Here is a 20,082-nt window from a genome sequence, read left to right on the forward strand (position 1 = left end):
CAGAGGAGAAAGCTGAGCCAAACCTCCCTTCTCCCCCTTACCACGGAGAGCAGGATAATCAAGACTATTTGAAAAGACTAAAATCAATCCCACCTGAGTTTGAAGATAGAGCAGGAATCAGGGAACAGAACCAAGGGGCTAAGTGGGGAGACAATGATCCCACCAGGGACAGAGAATCCCATTGTCTGTAGGACAGGGATTGCAAGTTGGAGCTCAGACAAGGGAGGTGATCAAAATGTGGATGATGGCAGGACAAAGACCCCCATGCTGACCTGAGCACCAGTAACACTCATCTTAGGACAGGAACTTGTTGGAGATGGTTTTTTTAAATGCAAGTACTGGAGACAGCTGTTGTTTTAGAAACCATTTATCCCCAACCAAACTGAACAGCCTCCAACGTCCATCAGAGTCCTCATGAGACCCGAAACAGAGCTCATCCCTATGGAGCCTCTGCTTCTGCAGCTGCAGTACTACGAGTGCCTGAGTTACCACTTCAAGAGCTTGCCAAGGCACTTCTCCATGGCCCTGCACACACATCCCTGTAAGTCAGACAAGGATAAGCTGCTGCTGGGACACCTCAGCTGGCCATGGTCATCAGACAGGGACAAGCTGTTCATCATCCTAGCTCCTTCCCTGCTCAGAGTGTAGCACACAGGAGAGCGACTGGAGAAGAGCTATCAAAGGCAGCTCAGCCAGTTCTGTGGCCAGTGACCATGGGTGTTGGGCCAGGGAGACAAAGGCAGCTTTGATGCACTGAAAAAGTTCCTCTGATACATAGGGATCCTGCAGCTACCCCAGAAGTAGTGCAGCTGCACACTTGTTTCCAAGGGCCCATATAATGTGTAGTCCAAACCGTGATGAGAAAATTCATACAATTTAATGAGTTTGCTGAGGTTATAGTAAGAAATCAGGAGGCAGACCACAGATAGCTTTTTTGCAAACACCTAGGTAAGATTTCTCTCTTTCCCTATCATTTTGCCTTTGGCAAAACCAATCTTTTCCTCTATTTAAACATCATCCACTCATTAGAGTCTTAACAGCTCAGTCACAGGAGGCAAAATTAACGGCACAAGGACAACATCATTACCCTAAGGCTTAAAAATCAAGGTGACATTTTTTTGCTGGATAGTGATGTCTTTCTTCTATGAGATTGTCTTTCTATGGGATTTCTGTCAAGTTCATCACCCTGACTGCCTAAGTGTAATAATGCCCAGTAAACACAGAATTCCTTCGTCCTTAAAAGTGTTCAACACAATCCAATGTGGATTACTACGTTTATGTCACTTTTTATTAATTCATTAAAATAATACCCACTAAATAAACAAACAAAAACACCTCCAAATTTAAAAAAAAACACCAGAACAACAACAAAATAACACACCAAAAACCTCAAAACCTCAAAGAAAACAACAAAAAAAAAAAAACAAAAAAACAAACAAAACCAACAACAACAACAAATTAAAAAAAGCAACCAATCAAACCAAATCCAAAAATCTGTAAGGCCAGAGGTCTCAAGAAATGCAATAATTGTATGCTATTTTGCACTGATTCAATTTGCTGGTAAACTCAAATAAAGAAACAATTATTGTTCTGCTTCATCAAGCTAAAACAAACATCCTCTGAAAGTTCATCTGTCATATATAATAACTTAGCTTGCTGAGAATGCCATTTGCCCTGGTAGGAATATGGCAATGATTTTGGGTGCTTACTGTTGCATTCAAGACTCAGAATAGTATTTTGTGTAATCAATATATATTTATGACCAACCGACTGAGGCTAAGAGTCACAAAAGCACTTACAGAACTAGAGAAAAACCTCGAGAGATCTTCAGGTGTCTAAAATCTTTTTAGGACTCTCTTTCCCATTGATATCACTCAGTCTAAGAATTACCAAGTGTCTGACAAATACATGTGAGCAATACCATTTATGAAAACGGTACCTTTCAGACTGGGGGAGACACAACATGCCCTACCCATAGCAGGTGAGATACAGAGGCAATGTTGGATGGAATCAGCAGGAAAGCATGACAGCAGAAAGTACAGTTTTTCCCTAGATCCAGCTGCCTATTTCCAATAGTGCACATGCAAATATATATGAACAAACAAAAAGAGAATTCTACTCTTACATCAAGATTTAAGCTGCTTCCCTTCACTTGCTTGAGAAAACACCTAAGCAAGAATGTGGGCCTGTGAGATGACCTGGATGTAAAAAGGGCATGTGATATTGCAGAACTGAAAGCTCTTCTTCAGCAAAATACCACTGAGGCCTCCCAAGACAAATACTCCAGTGACTGTCAAGTACAGGCGATCACAGGTGAGACAGAGTGAAAATTTAACAGGGTAGAAATCCATTTGGATTTAGGTGAAATGTGCCGCTTTGAGCTTGCTAACATGAGTAAAATATGCTGTTTAGTCTGGTAACTGCAGCACTAGCAAAACTGCCCCAGCTAAGAAGAAAGAATGCAAATTTCCAAGCTAAAGAGGTAAGAGATAAGAAAGACTCCCCGGACCTTAAAACAGACAGCGCAGAGTGACCCAGGAGTTCTTTCTGTACTTTCTGACAAACACTGAGTACAAGTGTAACTAGCTGTAAGCGTAACCCGAAATCAGCAGAATGAATATGCATGAACCTATTGCAAAATTCTATGAATATGTAAATTAGCTAGAGTAATAAAAAAGGATCGGGGGTTCTAAGGAGCACGCATGTCCTTTGAAGGGGAATGATCCCCCACATGCTTCCAGCGCTGTAATAAACATACCATCCCTACAAATCTTTATAGGAATTGTGGGGTCTTGATTTTTCACCACAATTCACAGGAAGAGTCACAAAAAGAAAATTCTCTGGAGTAAGTACTACTAAAGCCATCTCTCTCTCTCTCTATATATATATATATACATTGACACAGCTTGAGCTCAAACAGTGAATAGTCAATTCCTAAAGTGGTATGTGAGTTTTCAACTGTGGGACTATTGCTGAATATAACTGGAGTCATGCTGGTAAAATCCTATCAACATTTCAAGGAAGGAGAATCCCTGCTAAGATGCACTTTTTTGTGCCTTAAAGCTCTTGTGAAAATTGTTGGATTGGCATGCTTCACATTCAGTGGATGCTTTTGTCCATAGACCCAGTTCTGGCGGAGGAAGGTAAATCTCACTCTACAAAGCTTCTTCAGTTCTGCATTTGGCATTACAGGATAGTCCATATGATGAGTTCATTCTTCCCTGACTCTTTCTGCTGAGGCTGATAACAGAAACATACATTACTGTCAGCTCTGGGTTACAGTGGGATATATCCACACAGGTTATCTAATAGACACTGAACAAGAACAATTTCCGGGCCCTATTTCATTTCGCTTCACAAACCAGGAGTTCAGAAAAGAAAAGCCCGTTAAACAGTTGACATGCTCCTGATTTACCCAGCTAACCTGAGCTAGTCTACAGAGAATATACAGCCCCATCAGTCACAACAGATTGTATAAATGTGCTAGAGCTGGCTTTCACGTAGGTAGTTTGAGGGATGGTACCAGTGTAGTCATGGCAGGCTGGAATTCACTGGAGGCCATTAACCCCAGACGTTATAGCTCGTGCTGAGCTCTGTATCACTGCAGTGTTGTGCAGCACATCTCTGAGCAAATCACTTGAAAGCTACCCAGATATTTCTACACAACCCTCAGCAACACTTGTAACTGGGAGTGCAGCCACTCCCAGAGCTAAAATGTTCCATGTGCAAATGAAACAGTGGAAATAAGTCTAAAAAATAGTGAATCAGAAATCTTACATCTAGAAACTTCCCACTGGAACTACAAGTTAAAAGTGCGAAGTTATTTAGAATTTATGTCAATTTTGAGAATATTCAAATCAATCCTTTAATCTTTCATATGTCCATCAAATTGTTTTTCTTTGTCTGAGTTTTCCACTAATCTTTCAAATTTCCAAGTCATGACAAGCACCTCTTTGCAAGGCATCTCTTTTTAAAGTTTTCCTTCTTCCAATGCAATAGAGCAATGGACAGTAGTTGGGCAAAAGGAATTGTTTGCTTTTCTTCTGACATGAAAAGACCTGGACCTCTATTTCTCTCCCTATCACAAAACAGTGCTCTCTGAAGTGGCTCTCAGCAGAGATGCTCCTCACACCTGATCCTGAGAAACTGCTCAGTTGCTCTGCATTAATGAAAGCAGAGCTGATTGGCATGTGAACTGCATAACGCATGCAGAGGCCTGGGACATTCCTGAATGTGGTTAAATAAAAGATGGTACTACATCTACAGTCATGAAATAATGAAATCTGCACTCCAGCATAGGGTCAGACAAAGTCCTTCTGGGTAATCTTATTAATAATGTTTTATGAAGCCAGGGTAGCCAACTCATCTAAGAGACTGCATGGAATCACAAGATATAAATATGTTCAATGAAAAGAGAAGGCAGGAGGGAAGACCTACTTAATGAAAGAAAGAAAAAATATAAACATATAAATATTAATTTAATACATATAAATAATATATTAATATGTTACATATTAATAACATATAAATAATAATATTCAAATTTTGCTATTAAACTAGGTTTCTATTTTAAGTCAGAATGAAGTGATTACTCTTTTTTGGCACACATTTCAAAATATTTCTTTTAAAATAAATGTTACTTTGTTAATTTCTCTATAAATATGTCTTAATTTGTTCCTTCTCTGTGATTCTGATCTTGTGTTGCAGAAATTAATGGAAGCTCAGCTATAAATGTCAACAGCTATAGTCTCAAATACAGGTTTAGACAATACCTATCTCTGTGGCTACAGAAAGGACTCAGAATCCATTTTAACTCTTTTCTTATTCATCTGAGCCTTAGACTTTCACTTTATTTAACAATTCTGCCAGTTTTTCTCCATAATGTTCCTTGTTTTACTGTCTGAAGGCATATGCAGGACTTGAATTATAAAAGCAGTTGGGTGACTAATATTAGAGAGCAGACATTGATTTATGGCTGATATGGAATTATATACCAAATGATACATGGGACACAGGTGAACAATGGGATTTAGACAAATAGGATGGCTCAGTGATAGGGACAAATGACAATAGAAATGGTCAGGAGATGATATAGATGTCAATCAGCAACAGGTCAGAGACACTGACGCAAACACCCACCAGATCTTGCACAAACAAAATAAAATTTTCTTTTTAAGTATTTCCTATTTTTTACCTCCTTACAATTCAATGCATTTTCACACAATGTGTGCAAAAGATTATTTTGAAATTAATTCCTCCATACTGACTCTCATCTTCAATGTTCCCATCTGTTGCTTGTTTAACTCAGCCTCCTATCCCTCTCCTTCACACATCTCCTTTCCTGTGGGGAATATCCTATCTTGAATCCCACATCCTAAATACAAAAAAGAATTTGTGTTTTTACTGCAAGACATCCTTAAGGTACTTCTTGGGTGTCTTGAACAAGCATTTTTTCCTGTCATCTGTTCTTTGTATATATAAAGTGACTAGAAGAATGGGAGGGGAATGAGAACTCCTTGCCAGCCTAAAGAATAAGCATCTCCTAAACTGACTGCCTTACTTTTTTATCAATACAAATCTGCTCTTTGGTGCAGGATGTTCACTGCATTGCTGTGACGAGCACCACAGGGCTTTCACATAGGCTCAGACTTCTGCTGACATAAACCATGTTGCAGGGTCAGGGCATGTGATATTTTTCTAGCTTCTACCACCAACAGTCATGCTGAGCAGAGGTCTTCTACAAAGTCATCCAAATGAGACTGTATCCACACTGAGGAACTTATTAATCTAAATTGAATCTATCCCAAATTATATTTAACTTTGATAAGTCAAATTTATATTTTATTAAAAAAACAAGGAGTTAAAGCCTGGTTTTAACAGATTGTGTGTGTTGCCTCACATAAAACACACCTCTGAAGTGTAACAAAAACCAAAACTCTCAGGGGTATGAAGCCAAAGAGTATAAAATTATTTGCAGTGGTACAGAGCCAAAGAGCTGAAAAATTCTCCCAAATGCTTATTTTTGGATGTTTCCTATAACCAGATGTTTCCTATAACCTAAACCTGGTTTAGGATGTTTCCTAAAGCAAAGGCTTTAACACCTGAGACTGCTCCATCTGATGGGATATCACTGTCTGGAAAGGAAAATTGCTGCAGTCTGAAACTTACATGGAGTAAACACATCCTTCATTTTAGTTTAATATGAGGGGGACTATGCGCATGTGTTAATGCACAGGCAACAGGCAAATTCACAGCTGGAATAAAAAGGAATTTTTACATATGCTCCTGCTTTGGCACCATGCATGTAATTTGCATCTCTTCAACAGCTGATTTTAATTGCAGTGTGAGAGTTTATAGCAGCCTTCTGAGCAGGCTGTTCTGTTGTTTTATTTATTATTTATAACTAATACTTTATCAGACATAGTATACAGTGCAAGAAGAAATAGCAGTTCTGATATGATAGTTTCATAGCCTGAGACACAGACATAAAAACAGCGCAGATCGGGAGTGTAGTCCTTAGAGGCAGCCTAACATAATGAGTATCGATCTGGTAAATTTTAATGCTAGGTTTTCACTGACTAATTATGTCAGTTTAAGGAAAGCATTTAGCCTTTTCTCAGATATATTTCCCCAAGGACAAAAGCAAGGGAGATAACCCGTAGCTGTGTTCCTGGGATGGAGGAGCAACGAGTTTGTTCGTGCAGCATGAATCAATTGTGTGTTGGTTACCGTTCTTTAAAGGAGAGTGCCCACAATTCAGCCAGTCACAGCTATGCCCAGTTGCTTCTCTGCAGCCCTGGGCTTTGGAGACACAGAATTACACAGGTAGAGGTTGTTATCTTTTGGAGAAGAGCATCATTCTGCTACAGTGCTTCCCTTGGACAGCCCACTGTTTATTACAGCCAAAAAAATCCCAGCCCCATGGCAGGCAGGAGTCGCAGTGGCTGCTGCTTTGGTGCAGAATATCCAGGCCCTTGTGGAGGAACCGTGTGGTCCATGGGGCAGAACATGATGCTTCAGCACAGCAGGGTTCTACTTGCAGAGAGCAAGTAATCTGCAACGGTCTCTTTGCATGCCCTCCTGAAACTGAGATTCTCAGCGGGCTTGAGGTACCTCCTTTCAGGATCCACTGCTCAGACCACTCTGCACCAGATCAGCATATACAAATTTACACTGAAAAATCAGTCAAGAATGTCAGTTTTTCCTTCTTTTGTGGCCAATAACAAAATATTGAGAGATTTCATGCAGAAAAGTCCTTTCTAAGAACGTCTATGCCTGTCTCAGATTGAAGGGATGCTGACTTGTATCTCTTATGTTACAAAGCTGTGGATTTCTAAGAAAATGGGGTGGGATATCTCTCACTGTCTTTTATTCAGAGAAGATGGGGTTCATTCTAAAGTGCAGCTGCTAAAAATACTTCTATCTCAATGATTGGGGCAATCATCAGGAAATGTGAGAGAAGTGCTGTTTCTCAAACCCTGTCCTTACAACATTTTCTGTAAGAGTCACATAGCTGCCCCTAAGGTGTACTGGCTACAACAGGCAATTCTGTGCATTTCATCAAAGTGGTCAAGAGTAAAGGCTCTCCTTTCTCAGACAAGCAGCTACATTGAAAGGTTGAAAAGTCACGTTCCCTTTGCAATTTTTTCCTGGCTTAGTCAAGTTTGAATTCTTTGCTTCAAAATAGACCTCTCAGAACCATTTATACTCCTTTGATCAGATAGAGAATTCTTTAAGCTGAGGGAAAACTGGACCTGAAAATATTCTATGTATTGTAGAGGATGGCAGGCCACCCAGAAGACACCACTTGTTTGGGGGTGGCACATGGCATGTTAAGTGATTACAGATCCACACTGAGAGGAATCTTTTTCCTGTGGAATATAAGGCAGGCTCTGAGATGCGTGGACCATATAGGGAAATGGAGGTGGAGCAGTGCCTCATCAGAGAGTCTAAATTTGGATTAGGAGAGAGGTGGGTGCCCTGTGAAGCAGACTGGGGTAGTTCTGTGCACACTTGAAAGCAAAACTGAGAGAATCTGAAAAACTTTAAGTAAAACAGTTATGTACTACCAAGAGTTACAAAGAAGGTGGATCAGAGATTTCTGGAGAGCGGGCATGGGGTTTGTTTGTGGGCTCATATTCCACCTAAGTCCTATTTTAAATGCTTTCTTCTTTTATTGACTCATTAAATGCTAACAGGGAGTTGATGCATACGAGGTAATCATAACATCTTCATTCCCTGGCAATATTTGAGGATTGCTGGTAGCTGGCACAGTTCAAATAAGCCACTAGGTTGCTCTTATTTAACCCTCATAAGTAACTGAATGTTTGGTGAATTACACTTCTCTCTCATGTACTGTATGGCTTAGATCTTGCAGAGTTTCCAGTATCACAGCCTTTATATATCTATAAATTTAGAATTTTAATCATGGACTTGGTGTTTATGACATTGACAGGTCATTATTTATGCCATACATGGTGCACCCTTCATCTTAGAGTCCTGCCAGACCCTGTACCTGAAGGCTGAGGTGCCATCACAGAACCACTTCACTGCTCTGGAGAATGAAAAGGAAAGACTTGTCAGATCAGGATTGCTGCTGGAACTGAGTAAGGCAGCTCCATCTGCTCCCTGTGTAACAACCTGTGCAGCTGAGAAAAGGGGACTGTGGGTGACTCTTCCACGAGGTATGGAGGGAGGACCCATGTGCTCTCAAGAGAGGTGAGCTGCTTACCCTCGCACTATTACCCTCTGCTGCTGGTTCATGTGGGTGCCAGTGACACAGCCAGGAGCTGTCTGAGGAGTACCAGGAAAGATTAGAGCCCCGAGCATGGTGACAAGGGACTCTGGTGCAGGAACCTCTTTCATCAATCCTGCTAGAGTTGCAGTCAACAGCTCAATGTCCAAGTCCACCAGCTCGTGTCAGTACTGGGACTGGTGCTGCTTAATATCTTTGTCAGGGACATGGACAGTGGGACTGAGTGCACCCTCAGCAAGTGTTCTCGTGACACCCAGCTGGGTGGTGTGGTCAACACACTGGAGGGAGGGGACACCATCCTGAGGGTCCTTGAGAGGTGGGCCTGTGTGAACCTCATGAAGTTTAACCAGGCCAAGAGCAAGGTCCTGTATGCCAAACACCAGTACAGGCTGGACAGAGAAGGGATGGAAAACAACCCTGAGGAGAAAGACTTGGACATGGGCCAGCAATGTGTGCTCACAGCCCAGAAAGCCAACCCTGTCCTGGGCTGCATGAAAAGCAGTGTGGGCAGCAGGGAGAGGGAGAGGGAGAGGGAGAGGGAGAGGGAGAGGGAGAGGGAGAGGGAGAGGGAGAGGGAGAGGGAGAGGGAGAGGGAGAGGGAGAGGACTGTCCTCCTTTGCTTTGCTCTCATGAGACCCCACCTGAAATACTGCATCCAGCTCTTCCACTCTCAGTACAGGAAAGACATGAATTAGTTGGAACAGGTCCAAAGAAGGGCCACAAACATGAACAGAGGGCTGGAACACCTCTTCTGTGAGAACAGACTGAGACAGTTGGAGTTGCTCATCCTAGAGAAGAGAAGGCTCTGGGGAGACCTTAGAGCAGCCTTCCAGCCTACCTAAAGTGAGCCTACAAGAAAAATGGAGAAGGGCATTTTCCAAGGATGTGTAGTGACAGGACAAGAGATAATGTCTTTAAACTGGAAGAGAGTAGTTTTAGATCAGATATTAGAAAGAAATTCTTTTCTGTGAGGGTGGTGAGACACTGGAACAGGTTGCCCAGAGAAGTTGTGAATATCCATGCCTAGATGTTCTCAAGGCCAGACTGGCATGAGATCTGAGTAATCTTGTCTAGTGGAAGGTGTCCCTTCCTGTGGCAGGGGGGTTGGAACTAGATGATCTTTAAGGTCCTTTCCAACCCAAACCATTCTAGGATTGTACGGAAATCTACAGAGGAAAAAAAAAAATAAAGCATTGAATCTGTCGAATACAACTGCATATTTCTGGTTTATGAATTCATTTTTCTAGTAACCGTGTAAAATAGATTTGCAGATTATAAATGCATGTACTTATAGTAAATTTAACATATATGTTTTTATATGTTCTAAATATAAACTGCATGCTTTCTAAAACAGCCAAAACACAGCAAGATCCTTAATGAGTGCCCCAAGGGCCTTGGCTTCAACTGCATAGAAAATTTAAGTGTGAACATAACACTGGATGTGATAAAAACATTACACTTATATTAGAATATGACCAAAACAATAGCATCTACTCCTTTGATATGAAAGGTCTTTGGCTCTGATTTCACATTTGTTTTTCAGAAATCCCCTTTGCAGTTTATGCAGCAGCAGAATAATATTCCATGACAAGAGCCAAATCTATTGATATCTCTCAATTAAATAATTGGTTCTGAATAAAGGCAACACATCAATACAGATGACTGTGGCTAAACATTTATATATAAAAGAAGACCTGGACTGATCCTCAGCTTGGATGCCAGGCAGCATTGGTTAGTTTGTGCTTTACCCTGCTGTGTGCTCACAGACTTTCTGGCTTGCCTTGGAAGCAGCTGGCTGTGGGCAGCTCAGAAAAAGATCCAAGGGATGAGCAAAAAGCCAAGCAGCGTAGCTAATCAGGGGTGCCTTGAGCTTGCTGTCTGGCCCCATTTGTCTAGTCACCTAGACATAACCTAACTAGCCATGCAACTCATCCAGCCTGTTCATGTTCCGAGAAAGAACCTGAAATTAAAGTATGAGAGGAAGAAGTGCAAGGTCCGTAGCCCTTTTTTCCCCTAGCACTTTTAAAAGAAACACAATTAAAAGGCTCCTTCTGCCTGAAAACATGCATACCTAGGGCAGAGACTGAGCATCATTTCCTTAGCTTCATTTTTGCAGTTGAAGAAAAATAAACCAAAACCAAATAAACACCATGTCCTGTGGGTAAGTATCCTTGTGCAGCATCTTCCTGTGCAATGAGATGTGTGTACATGGCTTTATCTGAAAACATTGAAAAGTTTTAGATGTGTTTCAAGACAGAAAATAAAACAGAAGTTTACCTTCCTAATAACATATGCTTGGACATCTCAAGCAATTATATTTTGGGAGTGCAATGGTCTGGCCAGATCTGAAAAGTGCCCCATTAGTTGCCCTTCTCCTATAAAGAATCCTCATCCCATGCCCTAAAACTCAAATGCACCAATAATGTGCCCTTTCTTACTACACACTGCTCTGCCTGAACAAGATTTGAGTCTCCATTGGACTTGGCCCTCTGAGACTTTGAACTTGGCCCTTTGTGAAGAATAGCCCTGTGCAGGACATTCACCACATCTGACTACAGGGCCAGTAATTATTACCAACTGAAATGTAGTGGGAAGGTTGTTAACCACTGGAGACCAAATTGCTACAGTCCTGCAGCTTATCTTTGGTATGTTTTTCAACTTTTATATGTTTAGATAAGGGTCAACTTTTGCAGACAGATCCTCTTATCATGTGCATGAAAACTACTTTTATTTATTAAGCTTGATGCCACTAATTTCACCCTTAAATGTCATTCAGTGTTTTCCATTCATGTTTTTTAAACATTTCATTACTGGTCAATTCAGGGGCCAAATAAGTAAGCAATGGGTTTGAACATATGGGAAAACCTGATCCTTGCTGCCAAGGAGTTAAAGTATTAAAGTGCATAAGCCATTTCCTGTAACAGTTGTCAGGCTAATTGTCAGTAAATTACTTAGTCCATGTGTTTATTATTCAGATATAAACCCACAGACTCAGCATGAAAATGGCATTACACTGCAGTAATCACAGACTAATCTTTTACAACTATGGCCCTACATCCCAAACTGCATCACTAACAAAACAGCAGCTTTTGAGCAAGTTAATTCATACTGTATTGCACCATCCAGTCATGAGGGTAACATTAACAGGCACTATTGCTGCACACCTTCATGTAATTCCATAAAAATCAGAATAATCTTTAGTAAATAATGATTCAATCAGAAAGACTGAATTTATAACATGGAATGAAATTCAATACAAAGAAAATCACTATCACCTTCATGGTAAATGTTTTCTATACCTGAAGATAACACACTTCTGCAGTTCTTGGTGACCAATTCCCCTGCTCTGTACCCAGGGCATGCCAGCCAGCCTATTACAAAGTATTTGACATTATGGACATAGCAGTGCCTATAGATAATGGAGTTTTCTCTACCTGATAATTTCTAGATTGCATTTAGATTTTTAGTGGTAGTAGATGATGAAAGTGTTAAAAAGTTGAAATAATTTAGTAACCTCTGAAGATCAACACCTGCTCAGAAATGTTAAATTCAAGTTGGCGCTCCATTAGCCCTACATCTCATGCCGTAATTCAGTTTTAGATTGATCCCTTGTATCCTCGCGTTACATACTGTGCTCTTGAGCCTGAGCTGAATGTACACTAAACTAAGATACCACTTCACCATCCCTTGTTTCTAACAAGGAGAAAGCACATTCTTGGCTAGTTTCATAACAGAGGTGCTCTACACTGCTATTTCCGGCTTTTATTTAACTTTGCAAGCAAAGTGAGCACTGGAGAAAGTAAAAGACATTGCTTCTCTTGTGTTTTACCATAAAAAATAGAAATTTAATATTACTAAAGTAAAAATGCCTTTTATTATATTTCAGAAACCATGCTCAACTGATGTTGTAATTGAAGAAGAAACTGCAAAGCAACTCACAGGACCATGAGCATACATTTGCTGCCAACAGAAAGACTCTCAGGGACTTCAGGTAGTACTAGATTGCAGTCTTCATATTTACATTTAGAAGTATTTCCGTCTGTGTCCTTACACAAATTATTAGCCTATTCAAACTCAATGAAAGATGAGTGGAAGATAAAAAACTATGCATTAAATATCTGACAGAGAATAATTAAAGAAGGGCAGTTTTGAGAGTGGTCACTCTGGCACTTCCTTCAGGCTTTTCATCAGGGAGATATGCCCTCTTAGAGCCTGGACATTTTGTATCCAACCACTTGAAATCAAAAAGAAAAAGAAATATGTTTTTCTGCGTTTGAATAATTGTATAAGACACAACAATACAAAAGAGAAAGTATCTTTCATTATACAGTACTGCTGGAAGAAAAACAAGCACAAAACAAAAAAAAAAAAAAAAAAAAACAGCCACAAAAAATCACTACCAAAGATCCCCTGTTGTTGCCTGTTGTTGATGTCTAAATATTTATATATTCACCTGTTGCTCTCCCACTATCTTCCTGAATTTTTTAATTTGCAAGAACAAGATAGGAAAAAGTAGTCACTAATGAAGAAATGCTTTATCTGGATAAAACACCTTGTTCCAGTAAGTAGCATTTTCCTCTCTCTTTAGAGTGCACAGCCTTTATTTCAAAAATTAATCTAATAGCTGCTGTTTTCCAGTAATTCAAACTAGTCATAAAAGTATATTTAATTATTGTATAATCAGTGGCATAAGATAAATGTGTTCTACTCAGTTGCATTTGCATGAAATCAGATTTTTCTGACACTTTAAAATCCCTCTAGTGGACTCAGAAAAAGCTGTGTAACTGGCCTAAAGCAGAAAAAGCTAGACAAATGCATGAGTAGAATCAGAAAATCACAGAATGAACTGAGTTGGAAGAGACCATCAGGATCATCAAGCCCAATTCGGTCCTGCACAGGGGCCAAGAGACTCCCACCATGTGCTTGAGAGCATTGTCCAAATGCTTCTTGAACTCTCTCAGAGTGCTGTGACCACTTCTCAGGGAAGCCTTTTCCTGTACACAGCCACCCTTTGGGTGAAAAATCTTTTTCTAATATTGAGCCTAAACCTCCCCTGTCACAGCCTCAGGCCATTCCCTCAGGTCCTGTCACTGGTCACCAGAGACAAAAGATCAGTGCCTGCCCCTCCACTTCCCCTCCTGAGGATGCTGATGACCACAATGAGGTTTCCCCTCAGCCTCCTCCTCCGCAGGCTGAACAGAACAGGCGCCCTCAGCCGGTCCTCAAAGAGCTGCCCCTCAAGACCCTACGAGGAGAGGCAGTGGCACAACTATCTTGATTCACAATGCCTTTTCTGAAACAAATATTATCCCCAGACTAAAATCAAAATCAGATAGAAGATCCCTAGTTTATTTATCCCTACTATTGCTCCTGTAACCTCTTTTATGGCAAGAAGTTCTTTCCTTAAAATACAAAAAATGTTATGAATCAGGTACTCATTCAGCATTTCATACATTCTTCCATTTGTATGATTTAGAATATCAGTATTGTACAATAGGCCTTACCCCCAAAATTATTTAATCATATATGTATAAACGTTAAAAAACAGAACAATTTTTGTGGACACAGTAAAGACTCAGTAAAAAATAATCTTTATCATAATAAGTTCAAGCAAAATAAATTTATTTTGACTCCTTTGCAGCTGTCCTTATGCTTTAAAAGGAAGAAGTATGTAATATAGAACAATAAATATTTTCAATTTTTTTGAAACATTAATGAGACTTGGGCAACTAAAACATGGATGTAGACTAATAAAGAAGGTTATTAGCTGACAAGATTTTGACTGGCAATGGGATGTTCAAAACTGCATGACTTAATTCCTTAGTCTAAACTCTGAGGTCCAAAATACCATTCAAGTGAACATAGCAAAGAACAAGGAGAACATTCAGGCCCCTCACCAGAAGACTGAGAGCTCTGGGAGAGCTCACAGACACGAAATTATGAGAAAGAATTGAAGATCTATTTACCAGTTCAAACTACCACAAAGTACCATCCTGCTCTGGAGTGTGACTTAATAAAAATCAAAAACCAAAATAAGGCAGATGCTTTCCCAGTAAGGTCTCATATGTGTCAAGAGGCAGCAACTTCACTTTGGGAATGCAAACAAAATACAGGACTCAGAGGGGAGAAGTGTCTGTCAAACAGCTCAGGGTGAACCACACAGGACTGTGCACCACACAATACCTGCTCTGCACACTTCAGTGTCAGGGGAGCAAAGCTGTGAACCTGCCTCCTGTGCTTTCCTGAATTGTAGACACATACTGGGGAGCAGTAGAGAGCTGTCTCTAAGTCATGTATGTATGTGGGACTGTTGCTATTACTGTTTTTTGTCTGAGATACAAGAGATGAAGATTTTTTTAGTGCAACCCCCCTGCCCCCCATTTAAAGAGCAGGAAAATGTTCTTAAGGATTGATATTGTGCTCAATTCAGGCAATTTCTGCCTTCATTTACATTCTCTAAAATTTCACTGACACTCATGCAAACACGCAAAATGTATGTAAGAGACTAATGCAGTATTACTTACTATAAGCTGATGTGGACACCAATTCAGGAACTCAATAAGCACTTTGAAAAATACTCTGAAATTAAGACTTTAGACTTCATTGACTCGGTTTTCTTAATTTGTCAGCTTTCAAACCCTTGGATCTGAAATCCATACTGGTTTGCTCCTTGCTCAGGCATAGGAAGCAGTCAAAAAAAGGCACTTTGTTCTAAATCTTGTAATTTGCACATGTGGAACAGACAGAAGAAACTGATCTTTGATCTAAATTTAATTAAACACTTTTCTCATTGACATGTGAGCTTCTTCTCTCCTTACAGTTCATTCACTGGCTAAGAAATGATTATTTTTTCCCAGCCATTATCAACTTTCACAGTACTGATGAAAAGGCTTAATACAGGAAAAAAATGCATTTCAGTGGCCAGAGCTAATAGATATGAGTTGCAAATGTACATTGCCATGAGATTTGTTAAGGGAGAAAGCATTCTATCAGTTTTCAAAGTAAAACATATTCTGAGCTTTAAATTGGCATAGAGGAGATGATTTTGGTGGAATTAAAGGACTGTCCCAAAATGCTAAATGTTGGCAATGAAAACTTCTCTCCCAACTCCTTTCATAGAAAGCCACAAGATATTCTGTGCTTTCTTCTATAGGGGTTTACAGGACTACACCACAGAAAACTTGCTTTTAGTAATAATGTTTGCAAAAGAAGCTTCCAGTACACAGCCTTCTTTGTGCTGGGATGGTGGCAATGATCCACAATTCAGGCCAAATTTTGGAAGAAAAGTGGCAAACAAAATACAGTTTCTGTATTTTATAGGGATCCTGAGCCATTTGTTCTTATCATTCATTCAGCATTTGCAGGATAAAATCTTCTGTGTATGTTCCTTGAGTTTCCCCTACCTTGGGGAAGAAGCTTTTACTTTCTTCAAGTTGAAAGAAAATAATTTTTTTTTCTTCAGACACTCCTATAAAGAAGACAATATCTCAGCATGAAAGTTTTAATGATATTGTCTTTGTGGCTTAAACAAGTCATCTCATTTGGTTTTAGTCTGAAGCCCATAAGCCTATTCACTATGTTAAATTAGTAAGGTCTTCAGAAGCATTTTCTGACAGCTGAACATTATTGTCATGTCAAAAGAGGGTTTTCAAGCTCTGGACCCTTATTACCTGCACTGCTATGTCTCTTAGTCCACCCCATGGATCAGTTGTTTTCCACAGCACTATAACACTGGAAAAGTGAAGCTATTGAAAACATAATCTAAACCTAGAGATTAAAAAGCCCTCAGAACCTATAATTTATCCCAAACTGTATCAATTAATTAATTAGAAGTCTTAGAAAACTTACCTTTAAAATTTGGTCTGATTCTAGCATCATACCCCGATGTCCTTCCCATCAATTTGTCCAAAAAATCTGAAGGAGACAGGGTCTGTGAGGGGGATTTTCCAGATCTTGAATCATGTTCTTTACAGAAAGTCGTCCTAAATAAATTATTAGCCACCATTAGCTAATATTTAGCTTGTATTGTATTCAAGCCATGGAGAAATTACATAATTAAATAAAACTGTATCAACTCAGTGAAGGTAGAAATTAATGTTTTTAAAGAGCAAGGTACTCTACCTTTCTATCAGAAAACTTTATTCTAGAAATAAAGACAAGTTTCAGCTATCATGCATGAACACAATATTCTATTCAGAAAAAGTCTTAGCTTTAAAAATAAATTCATTACAGTTTTAAGACTTTAGAAGATTCAATTTACTCTTCCCCTTAATGTGTAGATCCATCTTAGAGTGATTATGATATTCTGTTTTATATCATTATTTTAATTGCATGGATGCTGTTAAAATGTTATGTTAACACTGGTTTAAGGTGGTCTTAATCTTCCAAATAACAGCCAACAACACTTAACAAGCAACACTGAAAAATACCAGATTTGTTAATGTTGGGAAAGATACAGATGGAAAAATACATTTTTTCAATTGTTTTTTACAGATGATACCAAAAAAAAAAAATTTAAATCATGCTAGTGAGTGTCTGGATTCTTTCTCAACATGGCAAAAAGGGTTCCGGAGTCAGTCACAACTGATCTTAGGGGGGTTTCACTCCCACCCCACTCATGAGCACTGAATAATAAAATTTAGTATCACCAGGTGGTATTCATATGCAAGTTCATTGAACACGTCTGTTTCAAGGATTTCAGAGAAAACTTCTGGTACGATATCATGTGTGTGAAATGCTGCGTACACAGCACATTACATATTGCAAACATATAATATATTGCAGAGGAAGACAGTTTAGCAGTTCCCCATGGTTGTTCCCCAGGGAAAAAAGAAAACAGAATGAAAACAGTCATATTTGGTGTGTAGAGGCACAGATTTAATAATAAAACATTATCTTAAGTCTTAAATAACCAATTTAATTGTATCAGTTTCCGCTTTATCTTTGAACTAAATGAAAAGTAATTCTGACTCTGACTTCTTAACCACTCTGTTTAAATATTTGCCCAAAGGGAACCTCTCAATTTCAGGAGTGTTTCATGGGGAATTTTCATGCATCTACATCCAAGTATAAAAATATCAGTCATACATGTGATGATCATCTGAAACGAGAAGAAAATATCAAATCCTCTTTTGCTACAAAAGAGAAACAATTCACCAGAATTGTTAAAAGGCAAGGTGATAGTAAATTCTCGTGGTGTGATTCCACACATTTTTTTCAGCTTCCATTTATAGGAAGGGTCGCTTCCTTTTGCTTCTGTCAATGACAGGGTACCATTGCAAATATTTTTAATATTTAATACACAGCAGATGATCTATCCAACTTAAAAAAATGAAATAATTTAGTTAAGGAAATGAAACCTGGAAAATTAAGATAGTACACTTATTCATATACAAATTACTTCTGTTTTCATTCAGAGCCCACTAGTTATAAGTCGTGTTGTGAACCCAGGCTCACAAATATAAACATGTTTCACTCTGTCACTATATGTATACCTCATTACTCTTAGAACAACACTTTTACGTGTAGATTCATCTGTACGTGCAGATGCACAGCAGCATTCAGTCCAATAATGAATCTCATCTAAAATGCTGTTCTGGTTAATAAGACTGACCTGTTTGCTTAGTATCACAAAAAAACTCAATAGCTGAAGCAAAAGCTCATGAAACATTAAAAAAAAAAAAAAAAAAATCGGAAACATTGGCACTTTAAGTGAACACAATACTATTCTGATCCAGGGTTTTCCCAAAATCAGAGGGCTGGTTCTTTAATTTCAAATAACTACATCCCTGACAAAACCGGTACAATCATTTCCAAAGATTGAAGAGGAGGGAACCAAAGCAACTTCCTAAACAACCTTTGCCAGGAGCAGAGAATTTGCATTTAGGATGAAAAGCCAAAGAAAATGTTCTTATCTGTACAGTGAAAAAAACCCTACATCTTTGCATCAGAAAATGGAAAATAGATCACCCAAACTTGAGATTATTATTTTTTGTGTTTGTTACCAAGCAACGAGTCTCTGAGTGTAAAAGGGATAGTCTATATGGAATGAACACAAAACACTCTCAAATACAGCAAACAAACTAGGTTATTGTGACGTAGTATCTTTATAGTTATGATTCTCACGACCTTTTGACAAATATTATTACAGAGTGGTATCACCTACCTGAAGTGGTTTGTCTCTAAGAAAAATGCAAACAAGGTTGTCAAAATTTTCACTAGCTGCCGGTTCATTCCTCCTGCTTTCTGTGATGATTTTGAAATATCCCAGAAACGATTCCAGAGAGATGCAAGGAAAAAGTAAGCTGCTGCTGCCTAGATTTCCAAATTCAGCAAAAATTTAATTTTCTTGACAATCAGGAAGAGAAGGTCTGGATCTCTACAAAGTGGGGGTAAAAGAGAAATGCCAGTCCTTGGAATCATGGTCAGGTCAAGCCTAGGCTCATCTCCAGCAGTCAGCACAAAAGAGATAAGGCATCAGACACAGTTGTTCTCCCGACTTGCTTTTGGTGATGGAGGGGGGAAAAAAACAAGCAAAAACAAGAAAAGAAATGGAAAGAAAGGGAAAAAAAGAAAAATAAAGGAGGAGAAAACCCAACTATGCGAGGCGCATCAGGCAAAAGGGAACAGCGCTGAGAGCAGTTCTGTTGTCGATGTGTTTTATTCCCCTTTCGCTGAAAATTAGTATTTATGAACGGTGGTGGGGCTACAGGGTCGCTCTGCTTTCCCCCTTTGGGTAGGGAAGCGTCGGCGTTGCCGGGGAGGGCGGGAGGGTGTGAGGGAGGGGGTGTAGGGACGGAGGCAGCGGGGCGGGGAACCCCGGCGCTGTGCTGGAATGGGGCGGGCGGGAGCGCACGGATTCAGCGCTCGGACAGCTCCGCGGCCGCGCTGCGCATGCGGGGGGCGCGGGGGGGGCGCGGTGCGCCCGGGGCGTGTGCGGGGCGCGGTGCCGGGGGCGGGCGGGAGCCGCGGGCCGTGGGTGTCTGTCTGCGAGCGGCGTGTGGGCTGCGGGGCGCTGCCGCGGTGCCCGTGTGCGAGCGGGGGCTGCGGTGGCGGGGGCGCGTGCGGGGCGGGGGTGTCAGCGCGGTGCGTTTGTCGCGCGTGGGGCCGCGGAGCGGCGCCGCCAGCGGGGCGCGGTGCGAGTGCGCGCTCCCGCCGCTGGGGGCGCTGGCGCGCCGCGGGCAGGCCGTGGCCGGGCGGGAGCCGCCGCCTCTCGCTCCCCGCGGAGCTGCGCGGGGTGCGGCCCTTCCCTCCGCCCTGCGCGGGGCACCCGCCGCAAAGCGGCGGCTGACACGGGGCCTCGTCACCCTGCGGGAATATCGAAAGTG

At 40.5% G+C, this 20,082-nt stretch overlaps 1 protein-coding gene across 5 annotated transcripts in view; it reads right to left on the bottom strand.

The window, feature by feature from the left end:
- Positions 1–19,491, bottom strand: part of GLRA2 (glycine receptor alpha 2) — a 122,315-nt gene extending 102,824 nt beyond the window's left edge. For all 5 annotated transcript variants that reach the window (XM_053936211.1, XM_053936209.1, XM_053936207.1 and 2 more), the window contains exons 1-2: positions 18,921–19,491; positions 16,604–16,737 (exon numbers count right to left, since the gene is read on the bottom strand). In XM_053936211.1, coding sequence (XP_053792186.1) covers positions 16,604–16,737; positions 18,921–18,988 — 202 coding nt within the window. In that variant the 5' untranslated portion in view covers positions 18,989–19,491. The remainder of the gene's footprint in view (positions 1–16,603; positions 16,738–18,920) is intronic.
- Between the last annotated feature and the right edge of the window lie 591 nt (positions 19,492–20,082).

Source organism: Vidua chalybeata, chromosome 2 (assembly GCF_026979565.1).
Source record: "Vidua chalybeata isolate OUT-0048 chromosome 2, bVidCha1 merged haplotype, whole genome shotgun sequence".
NCBI lineage: Eukaryota > Metazoa > Chordata > Aves > Passeriformes > Viduidae > Vidua > Vidua chalybeata.